This window comes from Daktulosphaira vitifoliae, unplaced genomic scaffold, assembly GCF_025091365.1.
Source record: "Daktulosphaira vitifoliae isolate Bord-2020 unplaced genomic scaffold, ASM2509136v1 Scaffold_1, whole genome shotgun sequence".
Classification (NCBI taxonomy): Eukaryota; Metazoa; Arthropoda; class Insecta; order Hemiptera; family Phylloxeridae; genus Daktulosphaira; species Daktulosphaira vitifoliae.
In genome coordinates, this window is record NW_026099572.1 from 49,036,601 (window position 1) to 49,057,314 (window position 20,714).

At 25.7% G+C, this 20,714-nt stretch overlaps 1 protein-coding gene and 1 long non-coding RNA gene across 2 annotated transcripts in view; one reads left to right on the forward strand and one right to left on the reverse strand.

The window, feature by feature from the left end:
- Positions 1-764, reverse strand: part of LOC126896748 (uncharacterized) — a 3,166-nt gene extending 2,402 nt beyond the window's left edge. The window contains exon 1 of the long non-coding RNA XR_007701925.1: positions 731-764. This is a non-coding gene — a long non-coding RNA (uncharacterized LOC126896748). The remainder of the gene's footprint in view (positions 1-730) is intronic.
- The window catches only part of LOC126896720 (dual 3',5'-cyclic-AMP and -GMP phosphodiesterase 11A-like), a 73,080-nt gene extending 52,748 nt beyond the window's left edge, over positions 1-20,332 (forward strand). The window contains exons 3-17 of the mRNA XM_050669739.1: positions 4,194-4,671; positions 11,099-11,263; positions 11,581-11,670; positions 11,785-11,987; positions 12,049-12,230; positions 12,914-12,981; positions 13,040-13,132; positions 13,267-13,317; positions 13,980-14,126; positions 15,072-15,179; positions 15,243-15,352; positions 15,598-15,688; positions 15,756-15,856; positions 16,577-16,877; positions 20,040-20,332. Coding sequence (XP_050525696.1) covers positions 4,194-4,671; positions 11,099-11,263; positions 11,581-11,670; positions 11,785-11,987; positions 12,049-12,230; positions 12,914-12,981; positions 13,040-13,132; positions 13,267-13,317; positions 13,980-14,126; positions 15,072-15,179; positions 15,243-15,352; positions 15,598-15,688; positions 15,756-15,856; positions 16,577-16,877; positions 20,040-20,162 — 2,311 coding nt within the window. The 3' untranslated portion in view covers positions 20,163-20,332. The remainder of the gene's footprint in view (positions 1-4,193; positions 4,672-11,098; positions 11,264-11,580; positions 11,671-11,784; positions 11,988-12,048; positions 12,231-12,913; positions 12,982-13,039; positions 13,133-13,266; positions 13,318-13,979; positions 14,127-15,071; positions 15,180-15,242; positions 15,353-15,597; positions 15,689-15,755; positions 15,857-16,576; positions 16,878-20,039) is intronic.
- Positions 20,333-20,714: the final 382 nt, after the last annotated feature.

Here is a 20,714-nt window from a genome sequence, read left to right on the forward strand (position 1 = left end):
ACATCATAGTAAAATTAATACCTTCTCCGCTTCGCATCGAAGCTAAAATAAATTGATTTGTTTATTTATTCTTGTATTTTAAATTAAATATTTATTTTTTCAAAGTTATTTATATTAATATAATAACCAACACAGTAATATTGTATTCATTTTTAATAGTTGTTAATTAAACATAATAAAAAATTACTTTTCAAATAATTGAAAAAAAAAAGTGTTGCGTCATAAAAGGGAAATAGAAGTGTAGATGATATCTGACAGTCATTAACATCACTATTATAAAAAACGCTTCGATGCAAATGTGTTTAATTTCATAATTTGTATATTTTTAGTTTTAAATTTCTATGATTTAAAATTTTACTCAAATATTAAATATTTTGAAATGATTTTTTTTACGGTAGTGTATTTTTGTAATATTTAATTAATTTCTAAAAATAAGGATTTTTTTCTATTTTTCGCCACTAGCTGGTTTATTTACATTAAAATCGAGTTCTTTTGACATATTGTTCATTAAAATTGGTTCTGTGAGAGCTGAGAATTTGAATGGACAAATATAAAAAAACTAAATTACAGCTCACCAAACCAATACCTTCTTAGCTTCACATCGAAGTTAAAAAAATTACATTAAAAATTCATACATGTTTTACTTTTAATTAAAAAATATATACATAATTTTTCTACATATTTGTATTGTTATGTAAAATGTTATAAATAAGTTATAAGTTATGCATACTTTTTCTTAATAATTCATTTGCAATCATATCTATAAATTTTGTTTAAAATTAGTTTTAATTCTAAAATAAATTTAAAGCACAACCAAAATGTTGTAGTTTTGTAAAATTAAAAACTAATGAAAAGTAAAATATTTTATTATATAGTAACATTTTTAGTTCAAGATAACATTTAATATCATTGACAATATATAAGAAGAAGAATATTAACAAATTTATGTTATTTATTACAAAATCTTGTCTAAGTATGGTTTGGAGTTGGATGATTAAGAGTATTTATGGGTACTTTAGTTTAATTATTCACCTATTTATTGTTAAATGATGCAACAGCTTCCTATATGTAATAATAATTTATAATGTTGAAAATGTATTTATTTTATCAAAAATAGGACATTTTTGTGTTGTAACATACACAGCGTCAATATACAGAGTGTCCAAACTTAGCTGGCAACGATTATAACTTTTAATCCAATTATCATTTCTTTGAAATTAAAAAAATAATAATTATTGACTTTTATTATACANCTTTGTGTTGTAACATATACAGCGTCAATATATAGAGTGTCTCAGACCTAGCTGGCAACGATTATAACTTTTAATCCAATTATCATTTCTTTGAAATTAAAAAAATAATAATTATTGACTTTTATTATACATCATTAATAATAAAAAATGATGATTTAACGTAGTCTAAGAAGGCAATAATTATTTAAAAAATTATTAACGAAATGAGGATTGGACGAAAAGCTGTAGTCGTTGTAAATCAAGTCTGTAACACTCTTAATATGCAATAAATATAGGGAAAACACTAAACATAATATTACCTAAGAATCTTATAGTTATTCTATTGCTTCTAATTGTATGAAAGTACAGCAGACACAATTTATTGAAAAATTAATAGATGAAAACATGTTATTAAAATTAATAACACTTATTCTGTTTATTCAAAAAGTAAACAGGTTTATATTTTGCATGACATTTTTACTACATACAGTAGTAGTGTAGTAAAATGATACATCATAATTACGTTGAGAATTTTACTGTCATAGTATATAATAATAAAATATATGTATGTGTACGTGTGCCTGTTTTCAAGGATTTAAAATTCATGTTAATTTTAGCTATTCAAATCAACATTTGATGATTAATTCAATAAAAGTACAATAAATTGAAAATTTTAACTAAAATATTGATAGATAACTCAATTCGCCTCATGTTAATTTTTCTACTCTTATCATATATGCTTATTGTGCTCATTGTACAGATTGTATATTTCTAATAATAATAAAAAAAGAACTATTCACCTAAGATGTTTCCTAAAATTCAAACATTTGTTTTTGATGGTTTTTGAACATTGTTGAACATTTGAACATTTGAACATTGTTCAAGCTCAATGTTTTTATACAATATTACTTTTATAAATTGAACTATCTTAAATTTTCATTGACTATTTAAAATTATTTGATAATAAAAATTATACGAATAGACAGTTATGATCATTTCTAAATGAGAGAAGGAAATCGAGTATAAATAGAGTTTTGGTCTATACACTTCAATTGTAGCATAAAAACTTGTAAACCTGAATTTTTTTTGTCAATAAAAGAATGCTACCCGAAACCCTTTTTAAGATAATTATAATAAATATCGATATGTGATCTCAGATAAAAGTAATTATTACTTATTGTAGACTATACGGTTTTAATTATTTTAAGAACATGAAGTTTTAAATTTACATTGTAACAAAATATAACTTATTCAATGTAAAAAATTAAAAATACTACATTTTATTTTATATACATTTTTAATTGAACCATTGTTTTGTAATATTGTTTTTTAAAAATTCCTTAATCGATATCTTATTGAAGCCATTAATGTTGATGCTTATCAGTAGCATGATTAGGGCTTTGTCTTGGGGAGGAATATAAATAAGAAAAGTTTTCACTTCCATCTCTAGATGAAAAAAAATATATTTTCTTTGTATAATTATTTTTATCATGGGTGTCATATTCACCCCAAGATTAAGACAGTGAGACTTATACTAGAAAATAAAATAGTACAATTGAATTACTTTGATATTTTTGAACAATTTATCGTACATTGAGATACTTTGAATCTGTATTTTTAACTTCCGCCATACAACAAATCATATTTTATTTTTTGTTGATTGTAATCACAGAGAAGTTATTGAATAGTTCAAATATTAAAACAGATCATACAGCAAAACGAAAAGAAAAACAATAACCATTAAACATAAAAATATATAAAATACATTGAAAGGAAAAATATAGAATTTTTTTTGACTTAAAAAGTTGACGAGATTTAACAAAATATACTTACAGTACATCTAAACTATATAAAGTCCGTATTATTTATAACGTATTTCTGAGTAAGTAATGTAAAATAATTCAATTTTTCATTTTCGCAATATTGAGTTGAGACATCTATTATTCCAGTTTTTTATTTCTATATAGTGTTGATCAACTTTAGCTCCTACAATATTTAATTTTACAATTGTTAACAGATTCTTTGTAAGATTCTAAGTTTTGTAAGCATTTGGTGAAAAAGCATTGATCATTTTGGGTTAATGCCAAGGACCGTGTTCTCCTAGTGTGTTTAAATTTCGCCGTGGTGACATTAAAACACATAAGACTTTGTATGCCAACAACATATGTTGGAAATTTGCCTAGTGGTCTTTTCCGGTGTTCTAATCAATAAAGATTCATAATTTATTGATTAAAATGTTGCTAACGCAATGACTTAACTGTTATGTAGCTTTTCAAATGATAGTATTGCATATATTGTTATCAAGGATTTTATCTGAAATGATTTATTTTTATTTTACATTATTCGAAACACATAGCGAAGGCTATTATTCACTTTTTAACTCAAGAAAATAATTAACTTCTTTTGTACTTTTTTAAAATTTATTTCTCTTCTTAGTTCGTGGACTATTTATACTCTCAACTTGAACCTTAATGTCGTTACGTTTTTTTTCCATAACGTTATATCATTTTATTAATCGGAAAAGCGGATATCCTGTTTCCCTAACAGATAAACCGTTAAGGATTTTTTGTGTAATGCGTGTTAATTTGTTTTTCACTGAAAACATTGATAGATACTTTTAATTCATTTTTGTAACTCCTCTCTGTTATTTTTATCATTCTTTGGTATACTTTGTTCAATTAAAAGAATACGTATTATTTATTTTAATAAATTTCGCAGAATAAATAAACTTAAAAAGTATTAACTAGAATAGGTATGCATTGAGATAATTTGATTATCTACTTTATTTTCGAGTTAAAAACATTATCAAACAAAATATTGATTTTGCTTGATTAAAATAAACGTATAATTTTTTTGTTAATCTAGCAAAACTGTCATTTGCTTAATATACGCATATTAATTGAACTAAATGATTGACTTTAAGTTTAAAATAATCGACTAAAATAATTATCTTTTCCTCAGATTCACGTCATTGCCGCCAAGTCCGATTAACATGCTGTCATTGCTGATCGACTCAAAAGTGCGGCTGCCCCGGTGGCCCGTGTCAGCCACCAGCTTAGAGTCCAAACGGGACCTGCAAAGGGAGCAGGGTGAACGAGATTTCTTTTTGACCGTCGTCCGAGACATCGCCACCGATTTGGATCTCAAGTCGTTATCCCACAAAATTGTCGATAACCTGACCGTGTTGATGGACAGCGACGCTGCGTCGCTGTTCCTCGTCGACGGGCCACCCAGGGGAGGCCGCCGACGGTGTTTGGTATCAAAAGTGTTTGACGTCCACAGTGGTGCCCGGGGACAATTTCTATTGCCCGACGGTATGACCGGAGACAATGTTCGAACGGCAGCCGGTGATAATGAGGTACAGATACCTTGGGGCGTCGGCATACTGGGACACGTCGCATCCACCGGCGAGACAGTCAACTTGGACGTGGCTTGCGAGGTAATTTGCATAGATTCTCTGAAAATAGTCTCATACAGATATGAAAACATCCAATAGTGTATTGAATTTATAAGAGTTTTTAAATTAAAGGGATAAAAGAAAGTGTTATTTTTTATCTTGAGTATATATTTTTTCGGGTACTTGAACTTTGAATGAACGACAAGACATTCTATTCAATATTGTGAAAGTTTCAGTTTTTTTTTTTGTGGAACTATAAACTTAATACGACGGAGAATGCAACACATTCAGATTATACTTATTGAAATATCAGTCGGTTTCATATTTCTGTGAGCACATTTTTATTATACTGGTGCTTAAAGGTTATGGAGCTGACGTTTTAAGTTTTTTTTATTAAAAAACTGGTCGGTGAAATACATACTGGATAAAAACTTAAATAGAAATTTAGGTATAAAAATATTTGTGCTTTATAAGAAAATTTGAATTTTATTAAGGTTGTTTATCCCGTACAATGTCATACTATGGCGAGAACATTTATCCGTCTTTTTCTGTACTAAATATAAGTAATTTTGCATAAACGGGAGAATTTATCGTATAATTTTACAAAGCAACACTCATACCGTTTGTTTTTAAACATTAATCTAATTTTTACTTGCTATATCAAATATCACGCTTAGGGTAACAGTGTTTAATGAAATTAACGTTTAATTCAATGTATCATTTGCTCAATTATGATTTCTTCAAAAATATATTTAAAATACGTAGAACATGAAATTAATTAATTCTGGATAAATTTAAAAAAGTTGTTTTGATTTTTAGAATAAAACATCAGATATGAATCATATAAATTAATAAAAAAAAATAATAATATTCTTACAAAATATTGTAAAATTGTTTAGAAAAATAGATTTATTACATGAAAAAATCACAGAATAATATAAGTTGGTATGTCACAACTAAAACATCTTGGAAACTATTAACTATGTTTTATGAGTATTTTCATGATGTTTTACATCAAGCATTTTACAGACAATTTTTTGATAGGTAACTGAAACTTTATAAAATAAAAAAGAAATGCATATTTCATTTTTTATCAAAAACATATGATATTTTTATTAATCCAAGTTACTTTTTACGTTTTTTTTTTTTAGAAACACAAAGTTTTATATTACTTCCAGTTGTTTCTTTTTTGAACTATTAATTATATGCAATAGTTTTCTATTTCCTTTTAATATCGTGTTTGTCAACGTAATTCTGTTACGTTTAGTTCGAAAATGTCGACTTTACCTCAACGTGATTATGTTTTTATTTATTATTTTTAATATATTTTCCCTTTGAACTTTAAAAGCTGTTTCTTTAAATCTTTCATGTGCCATTTGACAATAAACACAATATTTCAAAAATTCAATGTCTCGACAAATAGCTGAGAATATCGAAAATAAAATACAAATACATACATACAAGAGAGTAATAAGTTTCTACTTTGTGGTTACAGATGTGTATCAGATACAACATGAGCAAATTTCGTTTGGATACACAATCGAAATAAAATCGAGTGATAGTAATCTAATTTAGGACGATCCAATTTTTTTCAAATAAGACTGGAATATTTTTATTGAAACGTATATATCTATGACATTGACCGACGTTAACACTGCTCAGTTAATTGAAAAGTGAGCCACGGTCGTGTATTTGTACAAACCAAAATAATACATAATAGGTGAAACTTTGTTGTTAATTTTTACAAAACTCGTTAAATTTCACTCCGCGAATCACGCAATTCTGAATGTTTTACGGTTTAAAATTTTTCTTATGTTTTTTACGCCTCGTAAAAACTCTTCATAAGATACCTACTACATAATAAACTTATACGGTGTTCAAGAAATTGAGGTCATTGGAAAACGCATAACATTCTACAAAAGATGCCCGACGCGGTTATGGATGTTTTCTTTGTATCTCCCAGGGGTAGCTGCTGTATTTCTGCCAGAGGCCGTACAATCGACATTTTATTGATATGTTGTTTGTGTGCGACTCGGCTACAAAATAAAAACTGGGTCATTCGGCGTCATTTCGCCACTACAATAAAGGAATAATTTTTAGATTTGAGTTAATAAAATTTGGTATGTACATGCATGTACATTTCCTCTAACTGTTAATTCGCAGTCGGAGATGTACTAACTAGTGAAGGCGGATAAAAGAAAAGAAAATTACGTCAAAGCAAACTACTGTTTGTCGAGAAGCGGAGTTGATTTCTTGTTGATATTATGCCTCGTAGGTGCGGATATTTTTATACAAAAATAGGATTATGTGCTCATATTTTACTTTTATAACGTTAAAGGAAAAATTCGGAAGAGTCCTCGGTATACATAACACATAAACCCTATGCAAAAAAGCTCTAGTGAATTATTTTCAACCTATCATAAACAAAAAAAAAAAAGAGTCGTTTAGATTACAACTCTGAACCTATTTGCTAACAAATAAATAATTTCCGTCGTTAAACTTATGTATCATTTATATTTCATTTATTGTTATTATCCTTTATTTGTTTTGAATACATTTTTCGTAAGTGTAATCCAGTTACTTGTATAATTATAAAAACTTAGTTATTTACATAAAATACTCGTTTAGACGTAAAATTAAATAAACGAATTATCTAAGAGACGAAATTTGCCGATGTCAATCTTATACGACAAATACGCTAACAATAAACACCTGTAAAGGGCATTGCCATTGTAACGTCAATTTCTGTGTTCTCAGTTCAGTTTTATTGCGTGTCGTTTATTAAATTGAAACAGGAGAAAATTATTCACTAACGTTATATCAAACAGATAGAATGCATAAAACCTGTAAGACAAAAGCTCTAATTAGCATTTGTCTTATATTCAGAAACTTGGGTTTGAAATCCAACAAAATGTCGTTGAACTCAGTGTAAGCAATTAGCGTATCAAGTTTCGTGCTATTTTAAAATTCTTTGAAATTTATTACTTAAGAAAAACTTTATTATTTATTTATTAAAAAAAACTAACGAAACGAAAAACATAAGATGAAACATTTTGAAATAGTAAATACTTTATAGTACGTTGTTTTATGAATTATATATTTTCGTAGCATACATAAAATTCATTAAGATATTTTGTATTTTTCAAAATTATATTTATAAAATATTCAATATCAATGTTAAAATACATGTAAAAATGTACAATATTTTTTCAAATTTTCTGCTGTTCGATAGATTATTTTATTTAATTAATAAAAACTTTATTCATAAACATTGAATTTTTAAATTTTGTAAATAATTTCCAATAATATTTATTTTTAAGTATTACTTTTATATGAAAATATACTTTTATTTTTATATTAAGCTGAGTTTTGTAATTTTATAATTCGTATAATTATTAAAAAGATCATTGAAACAGACTGGACTGCAACAATATATAATTTTAGCGCCCATATAAATGTTTTATATTTATAAATTTAACCGATTTTGTAGTCCCCAGAGAATACAAGTATAAAATTGTTTAAATTTTGTTGATTATCTTGACAATTAGCCATAAAGTTGGGTGGTAATCTTTCCATAATTTGAATTTACTAGTATAAAAATGTATTTTTATGTATGGTTGGTTATATTTAAATATTGGGTTACATTATTTTATACACATTTTAGAATACTACTAATAATTATCAACAAGCACTAATACAATATATAGCAAGTGGTGTTTTCCAATATTATTAAATACTTAAATTCATGATTTTGACATTTTTTAAAATTTTTTTCACATTTTTATCAACTTTAAGATATTTACATATTTACAAAAAAAAAAAAAAGGTTTGCATTTTTAGTGATTTGGTCGCTCTCTAGTAAACAAATATTGATGTAACTTTCAAAACTTGTAGTTTGTAAAAATACAAAAATTATACGCACATTAAGTGAAATTTAATGTAATGATTGATTTTTTTCCAAAAATGATAATATTTTGATTAAATTGAAGTTTAATGATTAAAATCAAAAAACTATTAAACTAAAAAATTATGTTTATAAGATAAGAAGAAAATCCTTTTATCTTAATAGGTTAACCTATCCATAAGTTAGTTAGATAACGGACAAATATATCAGAAATTAATAATTATTTTTAGCTTCGATGCGAAGCTGAAAAGGTATTAATTTTACTATGATGTGTTTGTTTTTGTGTGTCTGTATACGCTCAATCTCAGCTCTCGTTAAACCGATTTAGATGAAAAATATCTCATTTTCCTTATTTTTAACATATTAATAATCAAAACAGTATTAATCTAAAACAATTTTTTTTTGTTTATAATTATTTTTTTTTTAAAAGCAAATACTATTTTTTAATAATATAAAAAATTAGAACTGATAGAAAAAGTCTAATTGCAGATTTGAAAACAACGCGAAAAGTTGATTTAGAAAAGTATATTTTTGCTTTTGATGAAAGTTCCTTGCAGTCTAGTGCATTTATTTATAGTAATAAACAGTTTTTATTGAAAATTATTGTATCAAGCCCTTTAAATTTTTACACGTAAAAGTAAATCAAAATATAACTGCTTTATTATTTTTATAATTTCTCCGTTTAAATTACAATATTAAATTATTGAATATCAATTTCATACTAAATTTTTTCAACAATAATTAGTTATTCATATATTATATTTTAAAATCAAAGAACTACTAATCAGGATATGATAAAATAAATAAGGGTTGATGTTGCTTTTGGAATAATCCACCAATTTCTCTAAATGAAACACTATCAACAGATTTGCATCGAAGCCTTTCTTATGATAGTGATTTTAATCACTGTCAGATATCATCTATACTTGTCCCATCTATGTCTCGTCTATACTGTGCCTCCACCCCACTGTGTTACCGTTCTTTTTATTATAAACTTTCACAAATATCAACTTTAAAGTATTAACAAAATAGGTTAAATATGTCATTTTTCATATTTTTAACATATTAATAATTAAAATCAGTATTAATTTAAAACAATTTTTTTTTATGTCAATACTTATTTTTTAATAATAAGTTTTACTATCAAAACTTAGAAGTGATAGAAAAATCTAATTGGAGATTTAAAAACAGCGCGAAAAGTTGCAAAAGAAAAGTATATTTTTGTTTATTATAATTTCTTTGCAGAATAATGGTAATTAGTATAAATCAATAGTACTTAGTATTAAGGATGTAATAAATTAGTAGTAATATGTATTTAGGGAGCAGAATAATAATAATTGGTAATTAAGGGAGAGAAAATAGGAATAATTAGTAATTTAGGATGTGATATGTAGTAATTAAGGGAGAACAATAAAGAGCAGTTAGGAGGAAATAATAATTAAGGGGGTATAATAAAGAGTAGCTAGGGGGAAATAATAATTAAGGGAGAACAATAAAGAGCAGTTAGGAGGAAATAATAATTAAGGGGGTATCATAAAGAGTAGCTAGGGGACATAATAATTAAGGGGGTATAATAAAGAGTAGTTAGGGGGAATATAATAATTAAGGGGGTATAATAAAGAGTAGTTAGGAGTAATTGGTATTTAAGGGGGTATTTTTATTAATTTGTAGTTTTAATTAAAAAAAATATATAGTGTTATATAACTATTTTTTTTTGTGTCTATAAACGCTCAATCTGAGCTCTCACTGGATCGATTTTGATGAACATAATATCAAAAGTTCACAAATCGTATCTAGTAAGACATGACCCTCAAAAATTGAAAATGTTTTTCCCGTATTTTGTAAATGTGGGAAATCCTCCAAAAAAATTACAAAAGTAAAAATCGCTAATTTTCGACATTTTTTCAATTTTTTTTTTACTTAAAACTGCAATAACTTTTCTAAAAATGACCGAATAAATATAACTCTTTTTTTTATAGATACCTTAGATATTTACCTTTTATGTTATATATTTTTATGAACATTTGTCCCTTTAACGGCTCACAGGAAGGGTTTCAAAATGGTGACTTTTTTACAAAAAATTAATTTTTACAACTTAACTTTTGAAAATCTTCCGGAAAGTCTGATACATTTATATATATCCTAAATTAAAGCTTATGTATTTACTTATTATTCTGTTTCAAATATTTCCATTATAAGTAAAAATTAATTGATATAAGTACAAAAATTGTACAAAAAAATACTACATTATTAATTATTCAAAACACAATTTAAGTAAATATCAGTTGTATTGCATACAAATACAGCAATTTTTACGATATCGCATTACACCATAAGTTAACATTGAAACAATTTGACGCCAAATTAAAAAACACTTTTTAAATTTACTTAGATAGTTAAATTAATTAAATTTAAATTTTTAATTTATCATCGAATTTTAAATTAAACTTGATCTATAATTCTAAAATTTGTAATTGTTTTTACATTATATAACTACTCTAAAAATTCATGTTAAGCATAAAATTCACTAAAATATATTTATAACAAAACTTAATGTCATTCCAGGACCCGAGATTCGACGATGAAGTTGATCGTATAATGGGATACTATACATCTTCCTTGCTCTGTATGCCAGTAAAAAATTCGTACGAGGAAATTATAGCCGTGGCTCAAGTTAACAATAAGAATCCAGACAAAGATAATGGGCGATACACTAGTATGGACGAGAAGGTAAATATTTGAACAGCTTTTAAGTATTAAAAGGATATTATATAAACTTTGCACATCATAAAATATCTAATACAATGATCACTATTCAAAACTGGTTACTTTGGAGAACAATGGTTTCTAAATCAATTAAAATTTTTTATTTCTTTAGAGATATAAATCAGTTATAAAAATATAAATTATCTTAGAAATATATTAATATATTCGTAAAGTTATTTATATTTTTATACCAATTAAGTTGTTTTGATGTTGATTACAAAATTAAGATAGCTTTAATACAATTAAAATTTTTATGATTTATTTTTTTTTATTATGTATAGCTTCTAGAAACATATTTGCAATTCGTGGGAATAGCAATTACAAATGCACAAATTATTGAAGATTCTCGGGCAGAATATGACCGAAATAGAGTAAATATTTTTAAATAAAATAGATCTGCATAAAATATATAATAATTAATCTACCAAGTCAAACATTAATTGATTGTAAATTATTAACTGATTTTATCAAATTTTATGATTCAGAATTTACTGGAAGTGGTTCACGATTTATTTGAAGAACAGACTTCAATAGATAAAGTAATAATGAAAATTATGCAAAGAGCTCAGAGATTATTGAAGTGTGAAAGAGCTGCAGTATTGTTAGTGGATGAATCATGTGACAACACGATGTTCTCTAAGTTGTTCGACTTAAATTCGCCAAAACATAGACAGAACCATGTCAAAAAGTAAGTGTTTCTATATCATAAAATATAATTGTTAAATATTATTTTTAATATTTCTTTATAGCTGTAGACAGAAAGTAGAAGGAGAAAATGTTTCGCGTTATTTAGAAAGCTTAGCAGAAAGGGTGGCATGTTCGGGGGAAGTTCTCAATGTCAGCGATAATGATTGTAAAGAAGGGCTAATGGATTCCGGAATCAATTCACTTTTGGCGATGCCCATAAGGAATAAAAATGATCAAATTATAGGTATGTAATACAATTTTATTTTTAAAACTTATTGCTGCATTGAATATAAATTTATATTAAACAGAATTTCAGTGATAAATAAATGCATTAGTTAACTATTTAAATACTTACATTAATTACGATGGAAAGCGTTTTATAATTATGAAAAGAAGAATATATCGAAATAAAATATGTGAATACATATATTAACCAAGTAAAATACTTTCAACCTTTAAAATACTCAAATGTGTGTTCTATAAAAATTTAGCTACATATTTTATTTATGTTTTGCCTAAAAAATAAGATAAAATGAAATTAACTGACATAACGTTTTAGTTTTAATAGAATCATATTTAATTCTATAAGTATTTTTGAGTAAATGAGTAAACTTGGAACTTCTGAATATAAATAATATTTTGAGTCATAGTTCTTGACTGATTACAGTCTCTTAATTGAAGCTTTCTGTCTATATTTGTTTTTTCAATGAAATGTTTAAAGATATTTGTAATAATAGAGACTTGAACAGAATTTCAACAAAACCTATTGGTCGTTTTTGAATTACTCTTCTAGAACCTCACTCGCAAACTTAGCGTAATGTATTGTTTTGTAATGGGGTAGATATTTATACTGTTTTTTACATCGATTGTATAATATACATTTCTAAAATTTCGAATGGCTGTTTTAACAAAACACTCGATTTATAGGTGTCGCAAGTATCATAAACAAGCTGAATTCTCTTCCTTTTGACGAATACGACGAACAGTTATTTGAGGTTAGTAACCTTAACTCATAAGTTTATATTTTGTATTAATAATGGGTTCATGGCATAGGCATTCACGATCTTTTGCGGACTAGGAATACACAACACGCTTATGTATAGCGAAGTAGAAAAGGCAATGGCCAGACAAAAAGTCTCTATAGAAGTAAGGAAACTTGCGTGGGCCGCTCGTTACATAACGGAAAATAATTTTTCGTTTTAATTTAGTTTTATTGCTCGTATATTTTCTTGCTTGACAAACGGAAATAAAAGTAATTTATGATCAATTTTATTTTTCAGGTTTTGTCTTATCACGCGACTGCTTCTAATAAAGAAGTGGAACGTATCTTGGTAAGTTTTTACTTACGGATATAAAAAAATTTCTAAGAATTTACTAATTTATTCACGTTATAATTCCAAAAAAAGATTTACTGAAAATTAAAACTGTTAATCAGTTATAATGTTTTGAAAAAAAATTCTCCATGTGCAATAACCATTCATATTTATGAACATTTTCATTTATTGTTTTAAACTCTTTTAATTTACTATTAATAAAAGCTCCGATTGTTTTAGTCAATAGTTTTGCATTAATCAAAAACTATTTTTTTTGTTATCTCCCGTATCCGCCAAAGTACAAATGCTATCGCACAAGTATACCGATAATGGAAAAAGTTAGCTTGTTTTGCAACTGAACATAACACTTATGCTATTGGACTCGTGGAGAGTTTGATGACAGTTTTAATGTTTTTCGGCAAACTATCTTTCAATTCCGCATGTGTAACTATATTATTATTCTGATCTAGTTTAAGCGAAAATCGTGTATAAACGGCTAACAATGAGGTTGGTAAGGGACAAGAAGAAAAAAATGAGTAAAAAATAAATGAGTTGAAAATACGAAGATGTAATTGGCGCAATTATATTATAGAAAGGCCAAAATAATAATAGGATTCAATCTTCGTGTCGAGTATTTATTTATCCTCAGTATTTTCATCAATGTTATTTATGTTGCTTAGAGTTTGCCTGTACCAGCAGCCGACTCGATGAATTTATACTCTCTTGCTTTTGATGATTTCTCGCTAAACGACGATGAGATGCTTATGGCAGCAGTTAGCATGTTCCTCGAACTAGGACTGGTCAAGGCTTTTAATATTGAAAAAGAAGTAAGTGCAATAAGACTTAATGTTTTAAAATTTAAATAACAGCACTATGATTTCTTTACTGGTTATTACGTTTAAAATTCAAAACGTTACCTAAAGAAAAAAGATACAATGTAGCATTTAATGTTAAAGCATTTTCAAGAAACGTCAAAATAACTTAACGGCACAAACAATATGCACAATATATTGTTTGGGTTTTATTAAGTTATAAAATAAAAAAAAATTAAAACGAAGTGAATACAAATTATAATAAAATCTTAGAAGCTGTCGTAAAATATTAGTGTTTATATTTTTCTTTAACAATAACAACCTTTATTTCGCATATAACGAAAAAAAAACAATACCCAAACTGAATGTAATTTATGAACTGTTATTACATTAACATTTATATAAGTCATGATCTCGGTCCTTTACGTGTATGCCAGTAAAACACTTTAATATTCAAGTTTTTCAAAATNTATTATACATTATTATTATACATTAACATTTATATAAGTCATGATCTCGGTCCTTTACGTGTATGCCAGTAAAACACTTTAATATTCAAGTTTTTCAAAATCATGCGTAAATTGCTTTAAAAAATGTTTGAAATAGCTTCAATTAGAATTGAATTTCTTTATAATCATTATTATAACCATTGATTATAAATACTACTTTTTAATATGTTGTAACATATTTTGTTAGTAAATTTCAAGTTTACTATGGTAGAAATCGTATACTATTGCAAGCATTACGTTTTAGTTATTAAAACATTTTATAATTTTTTTCATCGTGTAATGATACTCGAATGTGAAGATAATAAGTTGTTCCAAAAAAAAAAATATAAATAAAAATCCTATAGAAGAACATTTACTTACAAACATATTTTAACAGACATATAATAACAACATACAATTTTTTTTTTTAATTAAACTTAAAATTAATGCGATGAATTTTCGTTTATTTTAGACTTTGTATAGATTTCTTATCACAGTTAAAAGAAATTACAGAGACGTGCCATATCACAATTGGCGGCATGCTTTTAATGTTGCACAAGTTATGTTTGCTATTATGATGGTAAGTGTATCATTAGTATAATACAAATTGACTTACGTTATATTTTATTTTAAACATTTTTAGGGCTGTGACATGAAAAATACATTTACTGATCTCGAAGTATTAGGTATGTTCGTTGGTTGTCTATGCCACGATCTAGATCATCGAGGAACAAATAATTCATTCCAAGAAAAGTATGTATTTAACAAATTACTTTTATGCAATTACTATAAAGATTTATATAGACAGTGTCTCAGACCTAGCTTACAACGCTTATAACTTTTGATGAAATTTTCATTTTACTGTTTTTTTTTATTTAATAATTATTGTCTTCTAAGACTATATTTATAGCATATTTTTATTATTTATTAGCGGCAGCATTAGAAAAAATGTGTTAATATCTTTTAAATTTTGAAATTGGTTAAATAAACATTTCTAGAGCACGTTCGGCGTTAGTTCTTTTGTATGGTACAACTAATACGATGGAACACCATCATTTCAACCACGCAGTGATGATTTTAAGTAGTGAGGTAAGATTTTTAGCTTATATATTTTTTTAAGAGATATCTATTTTAATAAAATATCTTCATTTGACAGAGTCTTAACATATTCTCTAGTCTATCGGCGGAAAGTTTTACAACCGTCATGAAGGTCCTTAAGCATAGCATTTTGGCAACAGATCTTTGCATGTATTTCCAGTAAGTCTAATTAACTACTAATGAATTGGAGCGATTATCATATAATTTTATAACAAATAGGACTGAACATTTTTAATAAACTTTTTTATTATATTTCCGGAAGAAATAAGATGAGCAAATCTTTTCAATTTTAATTTTCATAAAATATTTGGTTTTTCAAAGAAATTTTTAATATCCAAAAACAACATAAATTATAAAGAAATACAAAAGAGAAATGTTCTAGTATTTATTGGTACCTAAATATCGGTATATGTTTTACAATTGATTTCAAAAATACTTTATTTTATAAATCTAAGTAATTTTACGTATCTATCTATTAAATAATAAATAACAAATAAATAAAATAAAATTTTTATAAAAATAACGTCCATTGTGTGATAAATTAATCGAGAAAGAATAAATATATCATTAGTTTAATAAAAAAACGTTTTATACGATTTTAAAAAGTTTGAAATTGTCAAATATGTATGTAATGTTGAAATGAAATTAAAATTACAATAACATTAGTTAATTTTTCATGCTTTGTATATTTTTTTATACAGATTTGATTTTCTATAACTTTGTTTGTGTTTGACAACGCAACTTATTGTAATTTTTACATATTAATAATGAAACAATTCACCATGATTAATATATTTAAAAGTATTTCGTATTTCAATATTATAAAATATATTTATAATAAACTATTAGCATATAAATAATTAAAACCTTTTCAAATAGGTTAAGAAATAAATTTTTCCGGTTGATCGAATCAAAAGAATATAGCTGGGATGAAGATTCACAGCGTTTTTTATTGATGGCAATGTTAATGACATCATCAGATTTAGCTGCGTCAACAAAACAATGGCACGTTCAACAAAGGGCAGCCAGATTAGTAACAGACGAATTTATAGAACAGGGCGATAAAGAAAGGTTTGAATTAAAAATTCAACCACAAGCGCTCATGGATAGGGAGAGACAACACGAGCTTCCTCAATTACAGATAAGATGGATAGCTGATATATGCTTACCATTATATCAAGTAAATAACATTTACTAATAATAGCTTTGATGCGAAGCTGAGAAGGTATGATGTGTTTTTTTTTTGTGTCTGTTGCCACTTTTTCTGAGTTCTCATTGACCGATTTTTTCATTTATACGTTAAAAGATCAAAAAACGTATCTAGTTGAAGATAATACCTTAAAAATTGAAAAAAATTCCCTCTTTACCCTGCAAGTGGAAAATCTCAAAAAAAAAAAAAATAACAATTTTTATAATCGGTAAATTTTGACATTTAAAAATTTTTTTTTTATAACTGCCACAAATATTTTCAAAATTAACAAATAAATATAATTTTTTTTACATAGAAACTTTAGGTATTTCTATTTACTTCTACCCTGTCCCTATGGGTCGAATTCAAAACAGCAAATTTTTGACAAAAGTCAATTTTTTCAACTTAACTTTTGAAAATGTATGGTACTACTTTTTACTCATATTTTCAAAAATTTAAACCCCCTGTATAAAGAAAAATGGTCCAATTAAAAAAAAAATTTGTTAAATAAAAGGAAGTAAACACAAAGTTTATATATCTATATAAAAAAAAAATTTGATAATGATGATCCATATATTTTTCAAAAAGTTATAGTAATTTAAAGCTGAAAAAATAAAATATGAATTCGTAAATTTTAATACCAAAATTACATATTTTTTAACTAGGACAAACATTTGCATATAGAAGATAAGTCGTCGGGACAAATTTTTTTTTTCATTTTACAGTACATAAAATAAGCTTTAATTTGGTATATGTTTAAAGGACGCAGTATTTACGGAACATTTTCAAAACTTATGTTGAAAAAGTTAAATTTTTGTGCAGAAGTTGCTATTTTTAAATCCCACCTGTGGGCAGGTAAATGGTCATATTTAAAAAAAAATTATATCATATAAAAGAGAAAAATCTAAGGTTTCAGTATAAAAAAATAATTATTTTGATTTGTTTATTTTTCAATAAGATATGGGACTTTTTAGGAAAAAAAATGTCGAAATTTACCGATTTTTTGGGGGATTTCCACTATTTACAGGGAACAAGGGCAAAATTTTTAATTTTTAAGGATAATGTCTTCAACTAGATACGATTTGTGATCTTTTGACGTATTGTTAAGAAAAATCGGTCCAATGAGAGCTGAGAAAAAGTAATGACAGACACAAAAAAAAAATATAAACACATCATGATATAATTATTATCTTCTTAGCTTCGCATTAAAGCTAAAATACGATTTTTGTAAAAAAATTCTATTTTATATTTTTAACTTTATAATGTTATAACTTTTTGAAAAATGTATGGAGCGATACAATTTTGTTACTAATAGATATATTAAGTATTTACCTATTATTTGGTATATATATCTTTTTAATCTGACCCTTTACCTGCTCACAGCGAGAAATTTAAAAAGACAACTTTTTTTCAAAAATTTAATTTTTCAGCAAAACATTTGAAAGTGTTTCGGAAATACTAGCACTTTTGTATATATTTTAAATTAAAGCTTATTAAGTGTACTTTAGTATTGGAAAAAAATTTTTCGAACTTTAATTTGCCTTCATGGTCAAAATGGCTACCGTATTTAAAAATATGTTATTTTTGTGTTAAAATTCTTGATTTTGTATTTTATTTTAAAATACCTTACAAAAGTTTTTGAGTTAGAAAAATTTTTTTAACTCATTTATATTAATAACTTCAATGTATATCAAGGATGGATCCCATCACTGTTGTCTCCCCTTGTTTGAAGAAATTTCTTATTTATTAATTATTTTACAAAATCTGTAATAATTAAAAACAATTTTTTTTTGTTTTTAATTATTTCTTTATTGTAATGGAGCATTTAAAAAGAAATATTAATCATGTCTATGTAATTCTTGGTGTTTAAATAGATGATGCAATTGAAATATTCAGAATTATTTTCCTTATAGTTATATCCTATAGTTTTTAATTAATTAGTAATAATATCAAAAATTATTGGTGATAGAAAAATATAATTGCTGATTTGAAATTAGCACGAAAAATTGAATTATAAAAGTATATTTTTAACTTTGATGAAAATTTTTTGCAGACCATTTATTTATAATTAATAACAAATTATTATCTAAAAAGTTTTTCATCAAGCCCTTTAATGTTTATACACATTTGCCATAAAAGTAAAAACTTCTTTATAATTTTTTATAAATTCTATGAAAAAATTACGATACTAAATTATTAAATATCTCATACTAATTTAATTGCTATAATAAATATTTATTCATATATTATATTTATAAATTAAAAAACTCTTATCAGGAATAAATAAGGAAATAGGAATTCATTTTGTTTTTGGTATAATCCACCAATTTTTTAAAATTAAACACAATCTACAGATTTGCAATGAAGCGTTTTATATGATAGCGATTTTAATCACTGTCAGATTGATGCGGTCGCATTGCATTTCGGCTTTACCGCTGGATGGCGACTCCGACATAGCTGCCTTTTTTGTCCGACATGTCGGGCGACACCGAGTGACCGCGGGTGACACGAACCTGTCCGGCACAGGTAAAAGACGATTAACACTTTTGACTTAAAGAAACTTAGCGTGAACTTGTTTTTTAAGTACTTCCTTGTTATTATTTATTTATCCTAAAACACACCTGAACTCCATCAAGATAACATGTATACTTGTCTCAACTATGTCACGTCCACATTATGTTGCGACCCCACTGTACTATCGATTTACAATTAAATACTAACATTTTTAGGATCCTACATATTAAACGAAGTTTATGTGGGGAATATTAAGATAGTATTCCCTTCCCAATTAGTTCAAACTTCGTTAATAATGTGAATTAAAACTTAATAATTTTTTTACTTAAAAATAAAGTAGTTAAAATAGCAACTAACTATTAACAACATTTTGATATAGAATTTTCACCTGATTTTACTATAGAGTTATGTTTGCTGTACACGAATTAAATTATGACTACAGTTTTGAATTTTTTTAATCTAATTTCACATCTTAAGAACTGAAAATAAAATAAAAAATTGGACAATTTATTATTATTTTAAAATGTTTTTGAAGAAATCTTCAAATCTCTTGAAGTTTTTTTTTTTTTGGTATCTAATACAATTAAAATAAAAAGTAACTGAAATTTAAAAATATTTAAAGTTATATTTTTAATATAGGCGTTGGGTCAAATGAATCCAAAACTTAATGTGATGAAGGAAGGAGCATTAAATAATATGCATCAATGGAGCAAACTAGTTGATTCTAACTACAAATTTACCAACGCAGAGGAAAAAATATGAAGAACAGAAAAAAACTGATTCGAACATCAATGTGTAGCAACCAAGGGATGTGTTATAGTATATTTTATTATGTTTAAAAGTGATCTTTTAATCAGTAGACTGATAGAAAATAGTTTCGTATTTATAAATACAAAAAAAAAAAAATATATATATATATATAGTAAAATAAAAAATCAATAAATATTGATGTTATAATTTTATTTTTATTGTTTTTGTTTATTTAATTCTACTTGTTTAANTAATTTTTTATTAATTAAAGTATTTAAATTTACTGAAAATATAAAATGTTATTTATTAAAAAATTGATAATTTCTGAATTCATAATAAAATTCCATTAAAGTTTATATATTATCAACTCAGTAAATTATGAAATCCGCTTTTTAATTTTATGCATCAGTACTTTTCATCATTGAAGTCCTTTATAAATAATAATACATTTAAGTTCTTTATTTTGAACATAGGGTTAAATTCAGAAAGAACTTAAGAACTTTAAACTCTTCAAAATTTACTATAACTCTCCAGAAATTTATTTAAAAATGTATGTACATATAT